Below are 22289 nucleotides of genomic sequence, written 5' to 3' on the forward strand. Positions count from 1 at the left end.
TTTATTAAATAGTTCGATACATTTTATATGGAACTTAAAGGTTTAAAAGAATGTTACTCTTTCCAGAGTAGACACTAGGAAGGCTATACACTTATTTCAGTGACGTTTTAGTTCCTCAGCATGTTGTTGGATCTTTTTCTTTGGAATTACATTTATATCCTCTATTGCATTTTAAAAAATTATTCTCAGTGGTGGTGGACCTTTATTTTTGTGTGGGTGGATTTGATTTTTGAGTCAGGCCACAACTTTTCAAGCTTGCTCTGTAAGCCAGCTGATGGCAAGCTGGGAAACCAATTTTTCTCTAGTACAACCTGTCTTATATGATGTGAAATCTGGTATTGGTTGTTATTTCAGAATAGGAATTCTAAATGATCTGCTTGAATTCCTTGAAATAATGTGTGTGGTTTCCTAGGGTAACTCTTTGAATAAGGACAATTCATTTAGATATACAAGTTCTGTTCTTAAAAATAAAGTTTAACATATTTTATGATATGCTTGTGAAACCTTCCTGACTGCCTGAGCATATTAATTAGTCATAATTGGGTTTGGGAGCAGTTGCTCTGAATTGGGAATTTTCAGTTATTGGGTGGAAAGAGGTGATCTTATCTGAGGGCTGTGGCCGCCCTGGAGCAGTGTGCAGAGTTGTGTGGGGTGCACATGAGTGTGTTTGTTTCCACTTCAGGAGCCTGGGACCCTCGAACAATTGAGAATCAAGAAGAGTTTCCACCCTGGCCAGGTGGCTCAGTTAGTTGGAGCATTGTCCAGCACACCAAAAAGTTGCGGTTCAATTCCCAGTCGGGCACGTACGGGAGGATATTTCTCTCACATCTCTCTCTCTCTCTCAAAATCAATAAACATATCCTGGGATGAGGATAAAAAAAGAAGATTTGTCTTCTCTGGCAATTTCAGGAACCATAGGAATGTGGCATGCATTTCTGCACCCTGGTTCTTTAATAAATCTAGAGCTATCCTGAGGAGCAGAAATGAACGTCTCCCATGGTCATCATTACTCAGTTGGCTCCTCAGTGGGGATACCCGTTTAGTTCTGGTGGTTTAGGTTTAGATCATTCACTAGCCTCTGGTTGAACTTGGATGCTGCAAGCAGTTCCCCTCATAGCTTCTGGGAATATTTGAATGAGCCCTCGATATCTAATCCTAATCCTACCCATTTGGAAGAAGGTGTTGGGAGAAGCCTGTGTTTGCCCAGTCAGTTGGTTTTCCTGATGACCTGCAGTTACTTTTATGTGCCGTCATCTTTGGTTACTAATTAGATCGTGTGACAATGTGGTCATGTGCCTTTCCTTTATTTTTCTAATTTTCCAGTTGAAATAGTAGAGAGAACACTGTCCTGGGAGTCAAAGGAGGAAGGTGCCTTTACTGAAGGACTTCAGCAGGGCGAACCTGCTGTGTTACACATTCTGAAGGTAGTCAAGTGAACACATTGCGTGGCTTTGGATGTTGCCTAAGTTTCACATGGATGTGTCATTTACACTGGTAATCTTAGGATACTTTTGTAGAAGGTCTGAGGTAGAATCCAACTCTAAGTTTTAGAGCCTGTGTGGGGAAAAAATAAGCCGAAGAGAAGCCTTTATGAAAAGATGTATTCCCATCTGCCTGGAATAGGTGGGGTTAGGGAAGTAGATTGGAATGATTTTTTCTCTTAAACGTTCTCTTAGTTCTGTTTTTCAGAGCTTCTCAAACATTTCACCTGAACCACCTAAAACCAAAATTACCAGTAGCGTCCCTCTGTCCCTTTCCTGTCCTGCTTGAGGGCACGCATACCCTGAAGCAGCGTGCTGAGGTGGTCTTGGTTCTTTTATTACTCATTTAAAAACTTCATGCCAATTATGCATTCCATTTCAGAAAATATACTTATTTTAAAAATCAGTTTTTTATTTTATTTTAAAGGATCTATTCAAACTGAGCTCCAAAAAGTGTGCCCATTGGTTCTGAGTCTTGGTGTACCCCTTGGCACATCACTGAGGAACCCTGAGGAGTTGAGGATACTCCTGTTTGAGAGGCACAGTTGGAGGGCATGACAGGAAGTTAAGACATCTGGGGAGTTGTGCATTTTAAAAAACTACTTTTTTTACCCTAGCCAGTTTGGCTCAGTGGATAGACTGTCAGACTGCGGACTGAAGGGTCCTGGGTTCGATTCCAGTCAAGGGCATGTACCTAGGTTGCAGGCTCTATCCCTGGCCCTGATCAGGGCTCATGTGGGAGGCAACCAATTGATGTGTCTCTCATCGATGTTTCTCTCTTTCTGTCTCTCCCCCTCCCTTCCTCTCTAAAAATCAATGGAAAAATATCCCTGGATGAGAATCAACAACAACAACAACAACAACAACAACACACACAAACAACTACTTTGTTTGACAGTGTAGTGTAGAGAGTAACAACTTTGTGAGAAGTGGAGTGGCAGTCCATTTGGAAAGTACATAATATACAGCTGCCTAATGAAGTCCATCTTATCTCAGTGAGAAGTACTTCCTTGAAAATAGCCCAGAGTACTCCATTCTACTCTGTCCAGTCAGCCTTTTCCCTGACTGTGGGACTGTGTGCCAGCTGCACTCCTGGGAAAAGTGGCATAGCACTTTTTTTTCTTTTCATTTTAAAAAGGGAGATTAAAATACCTGCTGCCTACTTCCCTCATCAGGTCTTGTAAGGATTAATGAGATCATGCTACTAACATGCCTTAAACTCACTGGGAGAAATGGGCATGAAAAACACCAAGTGTTCTATGACGCACAGTTTCACCCAGGCATGCCTTTTACTCTGCTCTGAAGCTTCCATTTATTTTGCTCACATTTTGCTTCAAACAGTAAAGTGCCTTATTAAGCTTGAGGCCCATTTAGTAGGTGTGTTAGTATCCATATGTCAGAATGAAGAGTCGGCCTGTTGGCTTCACATGTTTTAACTTGCCATCCATCTCAAGAATCCTGCAAATTGACCAGAATTCTTGGCCAATTTGTTGGGTTGGACACTTTTTCTATAGACCTCTTACTGCATTTTGTAGCCTCAAATCTGCAAATAACAGGAGGCTGTAATTTTTTAGAGCACAGTTTAAACCTTTTGCCCTACTTGAGTAGTAAATTGTCTTTCTGGCCACCTGATGTGCATGTTCCCCGGGGGATGTGCCAAGGAGGGGCGATGGGGTGAGAGAGAACGAAGCCTGGCCAGTAAAGCCCACTGTCCTTGTGTGAATGGCCCAGAAGGGATGCTGGCTCCTGAAGGACAGAGCCTCCTGTCCATGGTAGGTCTCTCTCGGATTTCAGTGGGAGAAACTTCCCTTGGGCTTTGGCAGGATGTGCTCATACATCTTGAGGTAGCCAAGACCTGACTGCTGTGGCTGAATTGAAAAGTCAGATGCCAGAGCGCTCAGAAAGGCTTATCTGAACGGCCAATGAATGAAGCTACTGTTAATAGAAAACAGCAAAGTTTAAAATAATGTTGATATTCAGGATGGCAGAATTGGGGGTGGTGGAAATGAGCTGGGAGAAATATAATTTTAAACTTTTAAAATTCCACTGAAGTATAATGCGTACTTGTTAGTGGATTCTAAGCAATGAGTTAGGCACATTTAAAAATAGCTTTGTAACATGAATGAACCTTTTTTGTGTGAGCTGAGCTTCAATGAAGAATAAGTTGGCCATGCAGATTGTTTTTTAGTGGTTTGTTTTAAACACTGTAGGGCTGGGATTTAGGAAAACATTTTAGGGTTGTAAAAGCAAAAAAGTCTGACCTAAAAGCAACATTAGTTATAATAATAAGTCTGTCCTATAGCCCATGAAGAAATCTGTGTCACTTTGTTTATAATATTATGTTCTCTTTGAATTTCAAAATATGTGAAAAGGGTGGTGGCTTGGATGTAGAATGGAGACCACTGGCACTGGGTTGAGAAGATTGTAGACACAGGAGTCTTTTGTGCCTCTCTGGGGAAAAACAGCCAGTTCTAGCCACTCGACATTTCGCTGCTTTGGAGATAGATGAAGGGAGACCTTGCCACAGAGACGTTAAGAGTCCTTGATTGCTCAGGAGGTATCACTGTAAGGAGAAAATCAATGCCTGCACTATGAATTAGTTCTGAGGCAACCCAGTCCTTGGAGTAAAAAAGTGCCTCAGGTTTTAAGGAGGAAAGCATGAGTTTTGTGCAATGCAACAAGAGTTATTAATTAGAATTTTAAAAAATTATTTCTTAGAACCTATTTTAATTAAGCTATTTTGCCTATAGGCACGTACAGGTAGAAACTATGCATAGATGCTGTTTTCTTAATGAAGTATTACATTTTTTTTGGAGAAAGTGCTAAAATAAATTCCATATTTTTTGTAACTTTTATTTTCTCCATACATAAAGTAGGCCTACTTTTTTGGGCTAAATTATGTGAAGCAGGTACTAACATTCATAGAGAGGAAGCAATTTGTCTTGATGCTTTGAATTTTAGTTATTGCTAGTTATGTGTGGATAAAATAAGGGGAAAAAACCTTAAGTTCATAAACTGCAATCTATAACACAGAAAGAAACCTTAGAGAACCTGTTATGCACATGAGGAAAGTTTTAAAGGAAAATTTTTGTTTTAGAAGCAGACATTAAGAGGGTTAAGTTCTTTGATTCGTAATGTATGGGAATATATATGGTGTCTAAACAGAACCTTCCAAAAATCATGGCCAATCTTGGCTCCACTGGTTGCCTGATATGACCTTGTCTTTCTGTGTCTCCTTGTCTTCCAGCTCGGAGTGACAACAGAACCTAGAGCTCAGGTGCTTGTAAAGAAAAAGGTGATGTGGTATATAAAGTTCTCGGCACAGTGCCTGGCTCATAGTTCGTAATCATAAGTAACATTAAGAAAAAAACATGCTAACCAATTCTTCAGCAGTTGGAGGTATTTGAACTTGAGGGGCTATGGAAGGATTCAGGCATCCACTGGAATAACTGGATTAACTCCAAAGTTGTTCCGTTCTCAGCTTAGGACTAATCTAAAAACCTAGTTAAAAAAACAGACATCTCGCTGGAGATGCATTAGCAATTTGATTTGTCATTTCCCCTCCAAATGACATTATTCTCCCCTCACTCAATTCCTTCCCCTGTATTGTCATATATTCCTAACCTTAAGGCAAACCAAAGATTTCTAAGTTTTTTAATGTTGGAGAAAAATTTTAAGGACATTTTCGATAGGAGTGGCATAGTTTTCAGAATCCTAGTTGACCTATTTCACTTTGAGACTAATATAAGATTTCTGCACAATGCAAGTGTAGATTTCACATGGTTTCATCCAGAATGCAAGTGATGTCTTGTTATGGGCTTGAGGGAGTGAGCTCTGAGCACTGAAGGAAGCATATCCACTCTTGACCAGGATATTTTTGTTAGATATCTGATTTATCATCCTATTTGACTCAGGACAAATAAGTTACCTTGATGGGAATTTTAAAGACCTCTCTCGAGGACTATATCTACAACAACCTTATGTATATATTTAATTTTTATGGCTTTCTTGTTGTTGTCTTTGTCTTCAGATAGCTCAAAACGCAACCTTCTCTGTGTTATGTATTGCTATCCCATTGTGTTGACAACCATATGGACTCCAAGTATTGAGTTAACTAATTTAAAAAGGTAATATTTTTTCTGCCATTGCTCCATTAACATTGTTTGTGTTTAGAGAGTTTCTCCTTCATATTTAGATAAAATTTCTCTGTTGCTGAATTTCTCCATTTTTCAGTGGAGTTGTAAAATGTCTGTTGTATTCTCTTTAACTCCTAGTCTTCAAGAGTATGATTATCCCTCAGGAAAAACAAATTTTTATATTTGCCCTAAGCTTTTTTTACTCCCTCCAGAAGTCTCATTTTCAGTTCCTGGAGTCATCTTCATTATTGTTTTCAGGTAGATTTGGACCTCTAATAAGGATCTATCTAATTAGGATCTGTGGGTTATACATAGAAAGAGTAAAAAAATGACTTACTACCTCGAATTTATAACAGCCCTGTTATGTTACCAATATCATGGAAACATCAGTTTATTGTCACCCAGTGACCCATGGCAACCTTTATGCGTTTCCTAATCTGTTGTCATTATTTGTTTTTATTCAGTTGTCTTTGTTGGACAGCTTTCCATTTTTTAAAAATAATTTCTTCTTTAATATATTACTCTTTCAAAGAACTCTTTTGCAAATTACACCTAATAACTGTAGTTCTCTCTCTGGCTTCTTCTCTTTTAACTTTTGTCCTGTGTTTCCTTTGTATCTTTTATTCTAACCAGACATGCCATTGACTCTTAATCTTCAGAAAACACCTCTTGATCATATTTCTCCCTTAATTAGGATTCCTTCTTACCTATCAAAGACTACACTCCACATTCCAACATTAATAATTTCTCAAAATCAATGGATAATTGAATGTTGTCTTTGTTCAGGGCATGCATCTAAATGATGAAAATTCAAAGAGATAAATCAGAGTCCTGGTATCAGGGAACTTATTGTCTATTTTATCTTGATAGACTACTCATCAGTATGTATAAGAAATTCTGTTGTAAATGTTGGCTCAAAAGAGTAGCGCAGGCATCAAGTGCTATGGGGATTCCAAGGAAAGGATAACGTGATAAATGATGTCTGGGATGGGATGGTTTTAGGTCAGGGTGGGACTTGTACTTTGCCTTGAAACAAAAAAAAGAGGTGAGTATCAGTGAGGCAGCCTACATTTGTCTGGGCTCACTTTCCACTTCAGGAACCGCCATGGGAAGAGGAATGAATGACCTATCTGATTGGTGAACTGGGGAGAGAGAATGAAGATCCTCTTCTCCGCACCTGCTGGGCCTCTCTGTTCAGAGTCAGGCCCTGCCGGGCTGGCCTGGCGTTGTCTAGCTGTGCCTGTGACTGGCTGGGGAAGTCTGCCCATTCTTGTCATCCATCTATGGCCATTTTTTCTGAGCAGCTCTATCAGTAACAAAGATGACGTCTTGACTCTCATTTCTCTCTTGGTTGCAAGTGAGCTTGGAGAAGAGGGTGGAGGACAAGGTTGGTGGAGTCAGAGGCATTAAACACGGAGGAGAGGAATACTGTTGGTTAGTTCAGTGGAAGAATGCGAGGTAAACGCCGGAAAAGGAGATTGGAGCCAGACTGTTCGGGCTGCAGAGTGTGGGCTTTATTTTGTAGGCTGAGGATCCATTCAAGTGTTTTGAACACTGAGTGTATACAGTTTTATTTTAGTACCATGAATCCGATAGTACTATAGAATACAGGATTCCTGTTTTACACCATTTTAAAAAACCTTACTGTAGAATACAGGATTCCTGTTTTATACCTTTTTTTTAAACCCTTATTTCAAGGCTTCTTCATTTGGAATTCTTGGAAACTTCTGGCTTTGGAAGTTCTGAGTGTATGATGTCATGAAATACCCTGAAATCATAGGTAGGATATTTTAGGGGTTATCTTCCCAAAAGGGGTTAAGAATCACCACTAAACTTCTTTGTATTGTTTGCTTATAGGACATGTAGGAGAATTTCACCATTAAATAAGATGCTTACTGTGGGATTGTTTGGTAATGCCTTTATCAGATTCTAGAAGTTTCTGTGTATACCTAGTTTGCTAAGGCTTCTTTTACAAATAATAAATTGATGTTGAATTTTCTGGGGTATTTTGTGGTTGTAGTCTGTGTTGTAGGGGTGGTGGAAGTGGCCTAACAGTGGTCGGCAAACTGCGGCTCGGCAAACTGCGGCTCGGCAAACCGCGGCTCGCGAGCCACATGCGGCTCTATGGCCCCTTGAGTGTGGCTCTTCCACAAAATACCAACTTCTGCGCATGGGCCATGAAGTTTCAATCGCACTGTACGTGCGCGCCTGCACATGGTATTTTGTGGAAGAGCCACACTCGAGGGGCCAAAGAGCCGCATGTGGCTCGTGAGCCACGGTTTGCTGACCACGGGCCCTAAGGGATGGGCTTTATTCCTTGCTGTGAGCTTTTTGAGGAGTCAGCTGTACCCCCCACAGAGCTCCAGGATAGTAGCTCTCAGCATGCCTACGGATCAGCTAGAGGATTTAGGTAAAAATCCAGGTTCTCCCACACCACTTCTCGAATCAGACTCAGTGGGCCTCGCTCAGCAGTCTGTAGTTCATCCACAAGCATCCCGGGTGCTCTGTTGCAGGTTGTGCCTGGACCAGCAGAGATACTGCTCCAGGGTGTTTCACTCCTATGCTATTGTTCTCAAGCATGAGTCTGAACAAGACACCTCTTAGATCACCAGCTGCTGTGGGTGAGGTTGAGAACTGTCAGACACCACGGACAACCTGAGGTTCCCGATGAGGGACCTAGAAGTCCTCAGAGAATGACTTCCTTTTAACATGCTATGTAAGCATTTATCTTCAAGAAGTGTACGCATTTTGGCTTATAAGTGAAAAGTAAAAGCTCATGTCCGTTTCTTCATAATGGCATCTGTTAACTGCCAGGGCTGAAGTGCTTGGTGCTGAATGGTGAGGACTTATGTTCTATGGGCAAAACCAGAAGCTTCCCGGTTGAGTGGGGCCGGGAGAGGGGGTTTGCTGGGGTGTGTGTGACCTGACTCTTCTGATTTTCATTGTGATACCAAACTCATGATCATTTGTTTTTCAAAGGGACACGTGCTTGGAGATATTTTGCTTTGGTAAGGTTTATGTGGACTATATATTTTCCTGTAGAAATTAGTACAATGATTACATTAATCCTAATATTTCCTGTGCTATTTTAGCTTAAATTACAGCCTGGATTTTATGACTTTCAGAATGTTTGTGTTTGTCCAGAGGCATTTTTTTCTCCCTACACGCAGGTTGGGTAAATACTTCACAAGGAGAAAAGAATGTTGGGTTAATTTCTTTAATCACTTACATCCATCCTTGAGGGAGAATACAGTTAAGGCGGATTTTCTTACCTTAATCGTGAACAATCCTTAGCATGTCTTATTTGTGAGATCCAGTCCTGTGTACTACTGTTTCACTAAAACACATAGCCACGCAGAGCTGACTTCCAAGTTAAGGGGAATAAACTTACCTCTCATGATTCCTACATTGACTTCACATTTAACACCTATTTTTTCTTCTTGTCAAAGTGCTAAATGACTTGGCTTTAAAAAAATAGAGTTGATTTAATTTTGTTTCAGAAGTTACTAGATCCTTTGAAATAACTAAAGACGCTTTTATATTTTTGCAAAGTTTAGCTTTAGGTGAATCAGGCTGATACTTAGTGTACATAATTTCTTTGTGGTATTTCTGCCAAGGTTTCACAGCTTTTTTTGAGGTGGCTGAGTTTATAAGGATTCAGCAAAAATATGTATGAACACTTAACATGACACCATCTTCTCTGTTTTGCTTGGTATTTGTTTTCTTAGGGCCTAACCGTCCTCCTTTTCTTGAATCCATAGCGGAGCACTTGGCAGTGTCACTGATTCAAAACCTGGTTGATTTCCTCAGAGGGATCCTGGTTATGCTGGGCTGACTTTTATTATTTTATTTTATTATTAGAGGCCCAGTGCATGAAATTTGTGCATGGGGGGGGGGGGCGTCCCCTCAGCCCAGCCTGCACCCTCTCCAATCTGGGACCCCTCAGCAGATGTCCGACTGCTGGTTTAGGCCCGATCCCCGGGGATTGGGCCTAAACTGGCTGTCGGACATCTCTCTCACAAGCCTGGACTGCTGGCTCCTAATTGCTTACTTGCCTACCTGCCTGGTTGCCTCTAACTGCCCCCTCCTGCCAGCCAGGTTGCTCCCAACTGACCTCCCCCACCCCCCCCCCCCCCCCCCCCCCCCCCCACTGGCCTGGTCACCCCTAACTGCAGCCACCTGCCGGCCTGGTTGCCCCATGCAGCCTGCTGTTCAGTAATTTGGTTGTCCTTCACTAACCCCCCTGCCGGCCTGGTCGCCCCATGCAGCCTGCTTGTTCAGTCGTTTGGTTGTCTCTCATTAACCCTCCTGCCGGCCTGGTCGTAGGCAGCCATCTTGTGAGGGCGTGAGGGTCAATTTGCATATTACCTCTTTATTAAATAGGATTTTTTATTTTTTGGGGGGCTGACTTTTAAAGTTCTCTGTGGCAATTCAGTCTTCCCATGTCACCTGACTTAAATCCCCAGTGTGCCCTGCGTGTGGAAAGCTCCAGCCTTCTGAGTGAGAGCCCAGAGTCTTTATTTATGTGTTTTAGACATTACCAAAGCCCAGGAAGGTGAAAAAGGTAGGTGGTGGGTAGGAGACAAGACAGACTAAACTCACACCTTCATCTCTGGGTGGAAGGGCTTATCCACCTGTCATTACTGATTGTCAAATGGTGGGAAAGACAGAGGGTAGACTGTGAACTAATACTATTTGGTTGGTAATTTTCTTTTAAAGCTCTCCCAACACTTTAGTGCAGTGGTTCTCAACCTTGGCTGCACATTAGAATCACCTGGGAATCTTTTTAAAATCCTGATTTCTGAGATTTTAAAAGGATTTTTAAAAGATTCCCAGGTGATTCTAATGTGCAGCCAAGGTTGAGAACCACTGCTTTAGTGACTTGGTGCCTTAGTGAAGGAGCTGAGAGGGAAACTCGATCCCTTTGTCTTACGTTTGTTTTATGGGAGGCTTTGTTACAAAGGAATGTTTATTGTCTAGTTTCCAAGTCCCTAACTTTCTACATCAAACTCCAAAAAAAATAAAGCTACTATCACCATTTATAATAAGTCCAAATGTATTTTGGATTCAGAGTCTGGCCTGGGGCAGGCACAGTTCCTAGAAGGAGATAGAATCTTCCCTCTGGGTCTGAAGACAACTAACATGTCTCCAGGATGCAGACTACCAAGGGAAGGGTCCTGGAGTCAGCCAGGGGCTTCCTTTTCTATCCTTCCCTCTGACTTCACGGGCCTGGCAATGGGAAGCAGCTGGTGACTCTGTCTCTGCTCTGGAGCCCCCTGCCACCCCCCTTGGGCTGGCTTCCCAGCTCCGAGCCTGGAGGAGCAGCAGAGCCCCCACTTGCCCAGCCCAGGGGAGTATGCTTTCAGGAAATGGGCTGAGTGAACAGACAGCAGCTGGTGGGAAGATGAGAATGGACCTCCGGGGGCTTTTAAAAGGGCCATGAATTCAGCTCTCCTCTCGGTGCTCACACAGAGTAGGGAGGAACGAGTCCTGAGTCTGTGTCCTGCTGTCTTCTCTTTGGCCTGGAAGCCGCATTTCCTGTTCTGCCCTTGGGTTTTCATGCTGTTTCTAACCTTTAAAAGTCAAAGATTTGGCCTTTCTGTTACCCTATTTGTCTCCTGGCTGTTTCTGGCCTCTTTCTACTCTTGAGATGCTCTGTCCCAATTGCACTTGGCTTTGGAAGATCAATCCAGTTAGCCTATCAGGGGAGTAGGGGCTGGTTGTAGGGGATTTTACATTAAACATGTTTGAGAAGAAGGGGTTGGCCTTCTTCGCAAACACCCATGTTTTTTCTGCTTGTTTATATGCAGGCATATGTCAAATATATTTTTAAAGGGAAAAATACTGCACATGACAGGATATGAATTTCTTTATAGCCTAAAGGAATTGATGTTTTGTTTGTTTTTCAGCAATAAAAATTTAATTATAGTGGAAGAGCAAAGTGTATTTGGATGAACTGCAATAAGAAGAAACAATACAGGTGGAATAGAAACTACTCGTTAAATGGTTATTTCATTAAAGACACTCATTTAAAAAATAAAAAAACACACACTTATTTATATTTGAAAGCAGCAGAAGCATACTTTGGAAAAATATGCATGTGAACGCCTGGTGTTTTTATTAGATAGATGTAGAAGTGAACATAGATATAAAAGTATATATATACATTTGTATGTAAATTTCTCTGTGTGTCTGTATTAGTTTCCTGTGGCTGCTATAACAAAAGTACCACAAACTTGGTGGCTTAAAACAACAGAATTGATTCCCTTAGAGTTCTGGAGGCCAGCAGTCCGAAATGAGTGTCAGGGCTAAAATCAGGTGCCAGCAGGGCAGTGGTTCCTCTGGAGGCTCCAGGGGAGAACCCTTTCTTTCCCATGTCCAGCCTCTAGAGCTGCATTCCCTGGCTCTAGGCCCCTTTCTCCTTCTAATAGCATGGTATCTTTTCCCTCACTCTGCTTTCCTCTGACTTTCTTTTTCTGTCTCAAATCTTGGCCCACCCAGGTAATCCAGGATAATCTCATATCAAGAAACGAAGTCACATCTTCAAAGTCTTTGCCACATAAAACAACATTCACAGGTTCTAGGGATTAGGATGTGGACATCTTGGGAGGCCCTTATTCGGCCTACAGCAAGTGTGGGTGTACGAGTGTGTGTTTAAATCCCCTATCTCTGTCCCTTGAGCTGGTCTAGGAGCAGGTACCCCCTTTCCCCTCCCCACCCCCCACTCCCGCCCAACAAATAGCAATGAGCATACCCGACCACCCAATGTCTATTTCTTGTATCTAAATCCCAAATAATATTCTTCACTAAAAGGGACCAAGTTTTTATTATATTTTATTTTATTTTATTTTTTAAAAAAAGGCTGATTCCAGAGAGAAGAAGCCTGGAACATCCTACTGTACCAGAAAGTAAAGAAGTGTTCAGAGAATAATGAAGACATATGAAAAAGACACCGAAGCCAGCTAGAAAGAGCTTCCACGGACCAAAACTAGGCATTTCGGACACTGAAATAAATAGTAGAGTAGTGGATTACAACCCATTGGATAAAATAGTAAATTCAGTCCATATTGATAAAATAAACTTATAATTTGAAAGTCCAGTGAGGAGCAGGATATTTCTAGTTTCTAAGTGTCTTTTCACAGCATCTAATTAATGACAAAGAGGAAAAGTTTAAGTTGGCAGTGGAGAAGCCTGGCAAATCAAAGTGATTATGATCAGTAATGGGACAAATTAAAGTCTGGGGCCTCTACTAGGATGCAAAGAGAACACCATCACTTTTGTGATAGCCCTGTAAAAGATTCATAATCTGAATTTCATCAGGGAATGTAACGACAAACCGAAGTTGAAGAATATCCTGCTAAGTAACTGGCCTGTAATTTTCAAAACACATTGCAGTCATGAAAGTTAAGGAATATAATGTGAATTCTAAATAGCCAGTTGGAAGTTCTAAGCTTCACTGTAGGAGGATCTGGTTAGGCATTTGTTAGTGGCCCCTGATTTAATTCTTTGGGTCTTCTTGGGCTGGTTGCATTCTGCAGAGGAAGCTCTTCAGATCTCCTGCCTGCAGGGTCAAGTGTAGGGTGCATTCCATAGGCTGCATGAGAGCAGCCGAAGCACCTCAACCAGCAAACGAACCCCCCATCCACTGTGGCACCCTTGTATCAGCTGTGCCTGGTGTCCCCAGGCCAGGTGTCTTTGGAAAATCTCTCCAGTCAATAAAGCTTTATTCTTGTGCCTGGGTGGGGAGGTGCCATTGCCTAATGAAGTAGAGGAAGGGATCTAGGATCTAACTGATAACCATTCCTTTTCACCCAGTCCTACTTGTGTCAGTCACTCCTCTCCCCACCTCCCCTTTGAGTATTCTGTGGTGTGACTTGGATGGGTTCTGTATTCCCTTTTACCAGGATTTAAATTACCTGTCATCTTAAACAATTTCTCATTCCTTTCCTATTCCTTTAGCTTTCTCTACTGTGTCACTTTACTAGACGGCATTAATAAAGAACCACAGACTGGGTGGCTTAGACAACCAGAACAAAAATAACTTCCACAGATCTGGAGCCTAGAAGTCCACGTTCAAGCTGTCAGCAGGGTTTGTGTTTTCTGCAGCCTCTCTCCTTGGCTTGCAGATGGCCGCCTTCTCCCTGTTTCTTCATATGCTCTTCCTTCTGGGTGTCTGTGGCCTTTTTATAAGGACACTAGTCATATTGGATTAGGGCTCATCCTAATGACCCTATAGACCTGTCTCCAGATAGAATCACATTGAAGGCACTGGGTTTAGGGCTTCGATATATGAATTTTTGGGGACACATTTCAGCCCTGTAACACCTAACCATTGCCTTTCGTAGCTTTAGCACTGAGCTGCTAGTCCCTGCCCGCACTGAAGTTGGCATGTGTGGTGCCCTGTTTCCATGGGCCTGACTTCTGCTGAGTGATAGGAGCAGATGGGGTTGGACAAGACGTGGAGTGTGAATGTTGAAATGAAGTCTTGGTTTTGAGTGAGTGAGTTATTATTGTTTCAATATTTTTATTGATTTCAGAGAGGAAGGGAGAGGGAGAGAGAGAGAGAAACATCAATGATGAGAGAGAATCATGGATTGGCTGCTTACATGGATGTTTCTGTCCTTCTCCAGCCTCTCATCTTTCCAGACTCTGTGGGTATTAGTTCCTTAGAGGGTCTTCCCTAACTATCCTACCTAAATTGGGACACCAAGTTCCTCTTTTTACCAGCCCGAAGTTCCCTAAACACAAAATTTTAATATTTCTTCTCTATTGGGGAAAGGGTAATTAAAGACCTGTGATTATCAAGCATGTAACTCCAAAAGGAGTGTGCACCTTTTTCCCCGCCAAAGATGTATTTTACACATTATGAACATTAAGTGATTATAGAGCTATTTTAAGAAATTGCCAATCTCAAAATTGTACAAGTTAGCTCTTTGATATCAGTGTACAAGAATAAAGAGAGGCCTGCCCACTGAGCCTGCAGTGGGGTGAGGGGTTCATCACAGCCCAATCATGGGCCTTCTCACTACTGTCACATCATTTCTGCTACAAAGGATACAACAGTTATGTCATAAGTTTCCCTCTTTGAAGTAGTTTCCTGGTTGCTGATAAAACTCTTCATATCCCCCTCTCCTAAAGTGAATGGTCATTTGCTGCACAGACATGGGAAACGTGTCTCACTAGAGGGTAGAAACCAGTGTGGGCGATGTCTGGACCTGAAAGAAGCAGAGTGGACTAGGTCAACTTTCTTTATGTTTTGAAATTTCTACTTTATTACTTATTTTTAATCAATCGTAGTCCAGAGAAGAGAGGCCTTCCGCTTTGTGTCATTTGTCTAAAGCAATGAGGAAGAAGGTTGTAGGAATTCAGAATCAAGGCGTGAACTGCTTTCACAGTCACCTGTGTAATGTTTCTTTCAAATAAGCAACTTTTAAGAATGCCAGAGGCCACTGGGACATATCTCAAATTTAAAACAGAGTAAATGGGATGCTGGGCCCTTCCATGCCTTGTTTGGCTGAATGGGGTTCCGGATTAAATAAAAATGTGGTCTTTTTTGGGGAAAGACTCCTTTTTGTTGGTGCACTTTAGCAGATCCCACACATAGCAGAAATGTTCCTGCTTTGGGCTGTGGGTAATGATAATTGTTTGGAAAATGAATTATCTAGAAATAAAACACAGTTGTCTAATCGAAAAAAAAGTAATGCAAACCTAATTTTAAAAAATTCTACCATAATTCTGCCTTCCAATTAAGCCAAACTTTTCATGCTTTTTTATTTCCTCATCCACGTTCATGTGTTTATCTTTTCTTACATAGTTGTAATCTTGCAGCCATCCTCTTGCGTTCTGACTTTTGGCAGGGTGTGTTTCATGTTTAGTGGCTGTGTAGCACTGTAGCAAGTCATTGCTTAACTAACTTCTTGTTGGTCGGTTTGCTTTAGGATGTATTTTAATTACGCCTTTGTTTTCTGATTTTGCAGGCAGAGACGTTTGTTTGGGTTAACAATGCATCAGCACATTCCCAGAGTGTTGCCAAGGCCAAATATGAATTTTTATTTGGCAAATCTGAAGAGAAAACTCCAGATACTAGTAAGTGTTTCCCTCCCCTCCTCTTTCAGGTCACTGATTAAATTAGAGGGTGGAAAATTTCAGGAGCTGGGAATGCTTCAAGCACCCATTTGAAATCACCTAGAACAGACTACAAGGGTCACATCCTGCATTTCTGAATTCTACATCAGGGAGTGTTAGCATGTCTCGGGAATTAGGAAAGGGATATTGCGTGTGGTTAGGAGCCTGGGCTCTGGAGCTAGACTTCTGGAATTTGAAACTGGCCTTGTAACTTCCTTGAGTAAGTTATCTAATGTATTTGTGGCTTAGTTTTCTACTTGGAAAAGAAGATTATAGTGAAGCCTGTCTCAGAATTCTTTTGAGGATTAAGTAAATTGACATATGTAAGGCTCTCAGAACCACACTCTGCATGTAGTAACTGCTATAAAAGTGTTGACTGCTGCTATTATCATCATATCCCTGACCTTTGAAGTTGACGTTCAGAAGGACAGACCTGACTTTCCTCACTATCCGAGACTGATTTCTGTTTTGGGTGGACAAGGAATATGAGCTAATGTAGTTGCTGTTCAGTTGAAAAAGTCAAATAATACATTTGATATGTGGTAGGTGGGATTATATTGTGGACCTGAAATTATTTGGGTATATCAAGAATGCAGTGTATACACAGCCATTTAATAATCCCTTTTCCTTAATAATGAATGTCTATTAGATATTTCAATAGTTGGGGACTGTTAGTAAAGTTTAAAACAGCTAAGTTAATTTTTAAAAATCATTCATTTTTATCACAGGTCCTGATTTGCTATTTATCATGGACCATAAATCCCTAACTGTTCTGGGCTTTCGGTTTGGGGCACTTGGTCATCTAGTCACTATTTTTTTTTTTTTGAATTTTTGTGAGTTTATTTGAGCCAAACTGCCAACATATGCTGGGAAGCAGAACCTCAACGAATTGAGATAATGCTCCGGAGAATGGCGGGGTTACATTTGTATTTATACATTTGCAATCAAAGGAGGGACATTGGTGGGTTACATGAAATTCATTGGTGATAGATTAAGGAGGAGGGATAAAGCAAAGCAGGGAAACCCCTGGGATTGGATAAAAGTAAAATGATGGACAAATACTTAGGTGGGTGCAGGATCAATTAACATGATAATGAAGGAATTTGTGGTATCTGTCCTGGCGCCCAGCACATTTGGTTGTGCCCCAGGGGCTCATCTAGTCACTATTTCTCAGACAGGGAGTACTGATTAGACTCACTCCAATACTCCTTGGCATAACCTTAACTTGGAATGCCACATGGTGATTTTGTGCTGATTAAGCTTGTTTTGACTTGGATAAAACATGATTTTTACTTTGCTATGTAAATCCAATGTCTGCATATCCTCTGACTTACTGGTGGGTGGAGTTTGGTTCTTCTTTACTCCTAGGTTTTGCATAGTTTTCCCTGTGTACCGGAGGCAAATCAAAATGACATTTTAAACCCCCATTCCTTATTTGCCCTGGTAAAAATGGTTGGTATTGCTTGTTTTGTGTGATGTTATTCTGCAGGTGTGAATATATGCATGCATTTATTGAACAGATTGAATGAGCACTTATGTGCTGGGCACTGTGAGGGTACACAGTAGAAGATGCAGTTTCTGCGCTTTAGCTTATTCTTTGGCCGGTGGGAAATGTGTCTGAGAGTGACTGAAGGAAGGGGATGCTCACCCTCAGCTGTGCTTGTGAGGATTCATGGAGGAGGGGAAGTGAATTGGTTCTTAATAACTAGGATCCTGATAGAGTTCTGGGACAGGGCATGGTATGAGGAAGGGTGTGGTGGCAGAAAACATAAATTGTTTGAGGAACAGGGAGGAAACTAGCCTGATTGGTTTGTAAAACATATCAGTGAGAGATAAGTTTAGAAAGATAACCATTAAAAAAGGGGCAGCCCTGGCCAGTTTGGCTTGTTGGTTAAAGCGAAGGGTCTAGGCAGGGTTTGATTCCCGGTCAAGGGCACATACATATCTGAGTTGCAGGCTCCATCCCCAGCCCCTTTCCGGGTGTGTGTGGGAGGCAACCAGTCAATGTGTCTCTCTCACATCAATGTTTCTCTCTCTCTCTCTCCCCCTCCTCCCTCCCTTCCACTCTCTCTAAAAATCAATGGAAAAAACATCCTCCAGTGAGGATTAAATAAAAAAGGATAGGGGCAGAATCTTGTAGGCAGGGTAAAGGAGTTGCATTTTACCCAGTTATGCGAAAAGGAAGTGCCAAGTACTGGTTTAGATAGATAAATCAAGATGGATTGATCAGGAAATTGGAATGGGCAACAGATGCTATTGCTTACCATAAGAGGATAAAAGATGCAAGTTTTTATTGACTTTGGAAAGTCTTTTGCTATCATTACAAAAAAATGATGGCACATTTTTATCATTTAAAAAATACTCTTGAAGTTGACTTACATAGACCATTCATCGGTCAGCAAAACACTGCCCCCACTTGAAGACCATCGGGAAAGGCAGTAGGGAGAGTAGGACAGTGCTTCTGTTTGAATTTGATGGGTAGACATACCTCTTCACACACAGGATTTTAAAAAGTGGGTTAAGTAAGTGGATTTGAACTACCTCAGTGCGCCAGAAACAGCCGCTGGAGAAGTGGAAATGCTGACAGTGACACTCAGGTGGCATCACTGAGATCAGTGAGCTCACTGGGCTCATGATCCCCAGTTAGGCCCAGGGAAAGTGTCGCTGCTCTAGGAAGAGAGCCTTAGACTTTGCCACTGAGCAGGGACTTCACCTGGGTGCAGGTGGGAGGTTCCAGGGAAAACAAGTCAAGATTATTTGCAAGCTGTTGCTTATTGCAGGGATCTTGAACCAGTGACCACCGCTTATGGTGTTGGATGGAGTATGGGAGAACATGTGGACAGTGGGAAGAGTCCTGTGGCTGGGAATTAAAATCTGAATTCTCACTCTCTGTTCATCAGTACAGTGCAAGGAAAGAGGGGCCACGCTTCTCTGGTGTCTGTTCTCTGCTGCCTCCTGGGGCAGCCGCAGCCTCCAGGAGCTTCTCCAGGGCTGGCGCAGTGTTGGCAGTTGTGGAGAGGCTCTGGGCTGAGTGGGGCATCAATTGTGCTGTGACTCAATGAGGAGGTGACTGAGTCGCCAGTGGTAGGTTCACCTCTTCCCTCCCAGTCAGCTGTTAGAACTGCAAAGAGGAAAGGAGGGACTGTAGGAGCCTCCCCTGGGCTAACCATAGGCCTGAATTCCTTAGGGGGTAGGTGAGACTGCCTTCCCACTGGCCTCTGACCACACCTTTCCTCTCTGATTGCTGCACTCATGGCCAGCATGGCTTTCTGAACTGTTCAGGTAGAATACACGGGTGGCTTCATTGTGGGAAGGTACGCTCTTTGAAGTGTTCCTAGGCAGCGTCAGTGGCCAGGCTCGGTTGGTCTCTTTTGGTCAAAGTCCAGAAGAAAGAAATGCTTGAGGGAGCCTCTGAAGAAGAGTGAGACTGTCCCTCCCTCAGCTTGTAGGGGAACAGGTGACTTACCAAAGTGTGTGAGGGAGTGACAGGCCTGTGGATGCTAAGGAGAGGAATCAGCTAACTTCTTAAATGAACAGTGGGAAGTTTACAAAATCTCTCTCCCGTGTTCTCTACTGATATATAAACATTTTAAAGATAAAGGAAGTGAACTTCAGGGATATTAAAGAATGTGCCTGAGGGCACATAGTTTAAATGGTGGAGGCCAGGGGAGGAGGAGATGGGACTGGGGGTTGACACCCTGGTTTTACAGAGTGTGGGGGCGAGGACGGGGAGGGTCACTCAGGTAGAATTGAAAGCCAAGCCTGCAGCACAGGTGGGGTGGAGTTCAAGTGTCCAAGTGTATCTTCACGTGAATCTAGAAAGTGACACAAAACTGGTGTTGGATGGGTAAAAGCCTACAAGTTATTGCCAACGTCAATGCAAAACCACCCTGTGAAAGGGACCCTTTCACAGCCCAGGACACAGAGGGCTCCCCTATGAATAAATAAATCAGTAATCCCTGAGATCTGTGAGCTCACAATAATGGTATAAACGATAAAAAGGAAGGGAATTCTATGGAAGGAGTCAGCATGCACTACAAGTAGAGAAACAGAACCAAGGATTAGAGATAATAGAATGTTCTGAAATGGTAAAATTGGTTTGTTTAAAAGATAAAAGAGGGAAAAGAAACCATTGTGATTAAAGAGGAAAGGAGGAAGTAGAGACATGTCTATTTGAACAAAAACCAAATGTACAGAAAACGAAAAATACGGATAGTGAAATTTAAAAAAAATGGTTGGGGTAAGTGTACATTATTGAGTTTATATTTGGTAGGGACCGAAACTCCCTGCTTTGTCCCCCCCCCCCCCCCCCCCCCATTGCTTAGCAAATATTATCTGTAGAAAAGTGAGAAGAAGAAGGAGGAAAAAGAGCATCTGTAACTCCAAGCAATATGTTCTCATTTTGGTAGCGTTTATTTCTGGTTTTTATTGGTGTGTTTCATACCCAAAAGTGCACACACATTTCTTCATTATTCAGGAAATATATGAGGGGTTGCTCTGTGTCAGGCATTGTTCTAGGTCTTTGGGATAGAGCATTGAACAAAACTAAAATCCCTGTTTAACAAATTGCCTAACAGATAGATTGCGCCAGTTCAGACTTTACTCTTCGGTGCCTCAGCGCCCACCTCCCCACACACTCCTCTGCACCGAGTAATTATTAACCTGTGCCCAACTTAATGGGGGGAAAGGGACTGATTAGCCTTTAGTCCCCCAGATGTAAGCATTCATTTTTTTATGTTAAATACGAATTTGAAGTTGTTATTACCAAAATAATACTTGCGTATAATCTGAAAAATGTAAGTTTGACTAAAAGTGTGCATGGCCAAAAGCGAGTCACTGCTTCACCGCTTCCCATCTCCGGGACACACACTTCAGTCTCTCAACCTCAGGGGCCTTCACAGTGGCAGTGACTTTTGCTTATTGCATTATCCTTCCTTCCTTCCTTCCTTCCTTCCTTCCTTTTTTTAAAGCTGTTATGGTAGTTGCCTCATAGATAATATACTTACATTTGCATTTATTATCTATTTAAAAAAGCATCTATTCTGTAATATGGCAAAGGGGGAATTTGGCTCACATATTCTATCTACTCCCCCATACCAAAAGCTGTATTTTAATTTTTCTTAGTTATATTTCTGGTTTTTAAGTATGAATATTTGAAACTGTTCCTGAAACTCTTGGTTCTAAGAGTCACTCAGGACATTCTCATGTAAATGGAGACTGCAGTGGCTCTGCACGCCCCTCCAGCTTTCCTGCCCCACGCTAAGCCTCCATCCGTCTTACCTTTACTTTTACATTCTGTCCTGAAACTGTAGCAAAATCTTTTTTGTGCTTTCTCTTCAGGTTGATGCAAAAAAATTTTTTTTAAAGCACCAACATGTACAGAATATACAGAATGCAGCATCCAAGTAGTCTAGTTGGACCCGAAGTGAAGAAAGCATGTCCTTAACGTCTGCTGCTCAAGGGATGGCACAGCCCCCAGAGCAGAGAGAAGGAGTAAGGGGAGGGCAGCACATTCTTACTGCACAGTGTACTGCTTGGCTGTTAGGGCTTCCCTTCCTCACCAGGTGTAATGGTATTATTTGTAACTGGCCCTTCATTTTCATCTTGAAGACATTCTTTTTAGGAACTTCTGACAGCTTGTTCTGAATTGTGCCCTAAGTTTTCTAGGCGTTTATACAGCTGTTCTCCTTCGACTTTGACAAAATTCTTTATTACATTCTTGATTAGATGTACTGCTTCTTGGATTCCATGCCACATTCTTGGGGTCTTTTTCTTTTTTCTGGAGTATATCCTTTAGGAATACTTTCGGAGAGATTCTGAGATGGATAACATTCTTAAAACTTTGAGTGTGTGAATATGACTATTTTGTTTTGATGCTTCATTGCTCATGAAGCTAGGCTTCGTTGAAGTCTAGGTTCAGCTCATTTCCCTTCAGAACTCGGAAGCATCATTTCGCTCTCTGTAGGTGTCCACTGGACTGAGGTTTGCTCCTTTGTGCGTGATCTGCTCCTTCTGTCTGGACCATTTGAAGGGTGCTCGTACCCAGCCCTCTGGCATGTCAGGAGGTGTGACATCTGGAAACATTTGTTCTATTACATTTTTATCCCCCCCCACCCCCCCCACCCCCCCGCTCTTTTATGGTTTTTACTTCTGAAATTCCTACTAGATGGATGTTGGTACTCCTGGATTGGATTAATCTTAGATGCCTCTTAATTTTTCACCTTTTTTCTAGTAAAATTTTTATTTTGATAATTATATTTACAGTTTCAAGAGCTCTTTCCTGTTCTCTGATCACTCAGTTTTCATCATAGTCTGTTCTTTTATGGAGTCACTAGAGGCCCAATGCATGAAATTCATGCAAAGGTAGGCCTTCCTTCCCCCGGCTGCCAGCACCCGGGCTTCCCTCTGGCTGCTGGTACCCGGGTTTCCCTTTGGCTGCTGGCACCTGGGACCTGGGCTTCCCTCGGCTGCTGGCAGCTGGCCCCACCCCCCACCTGCACCCGCCTTGGCCTGGCACTGCCTATGTCTGCCACCACCCCCCCTTCCC

General features: G+C 42.3%; 1 protein-coding gene across 1 annotated transcript in view; it reads left to right on the plus strand.

Moving 5' to 3' along the window:
• Positions 1-22289, plus strand: part of PSD3 (pleckstrin and Sec7 domain containing 3) — a 418120-nt gene that overhangs the window by 94699 nt on the left and 301132 nt on the right. The window contains exon 2 of the mRNA XM_014536830.1: positions 15595-15703. Coding sequence (XP_014392316.1) covers positions 15595-15703 — 109 coding nt within the window. The remainder of the gene's footprint in view (positions 1-15594; positions 15704-22289) is intronic.

This window comes from Myotis brandtii, unplaced genomic scaffold (genome assembly GCF_000412655.1).
Source record: "Myotis brandtii unplaced genomic scaffold, ASM41265v1 scaffold103, whole genome shotgun sequence".
Lineage (NCBI taxonomy): Eukaryota > Metazoa > Chordata > Mammalia > Chiroptera > Vespertilionidae > Myotis > Myotis brandtii.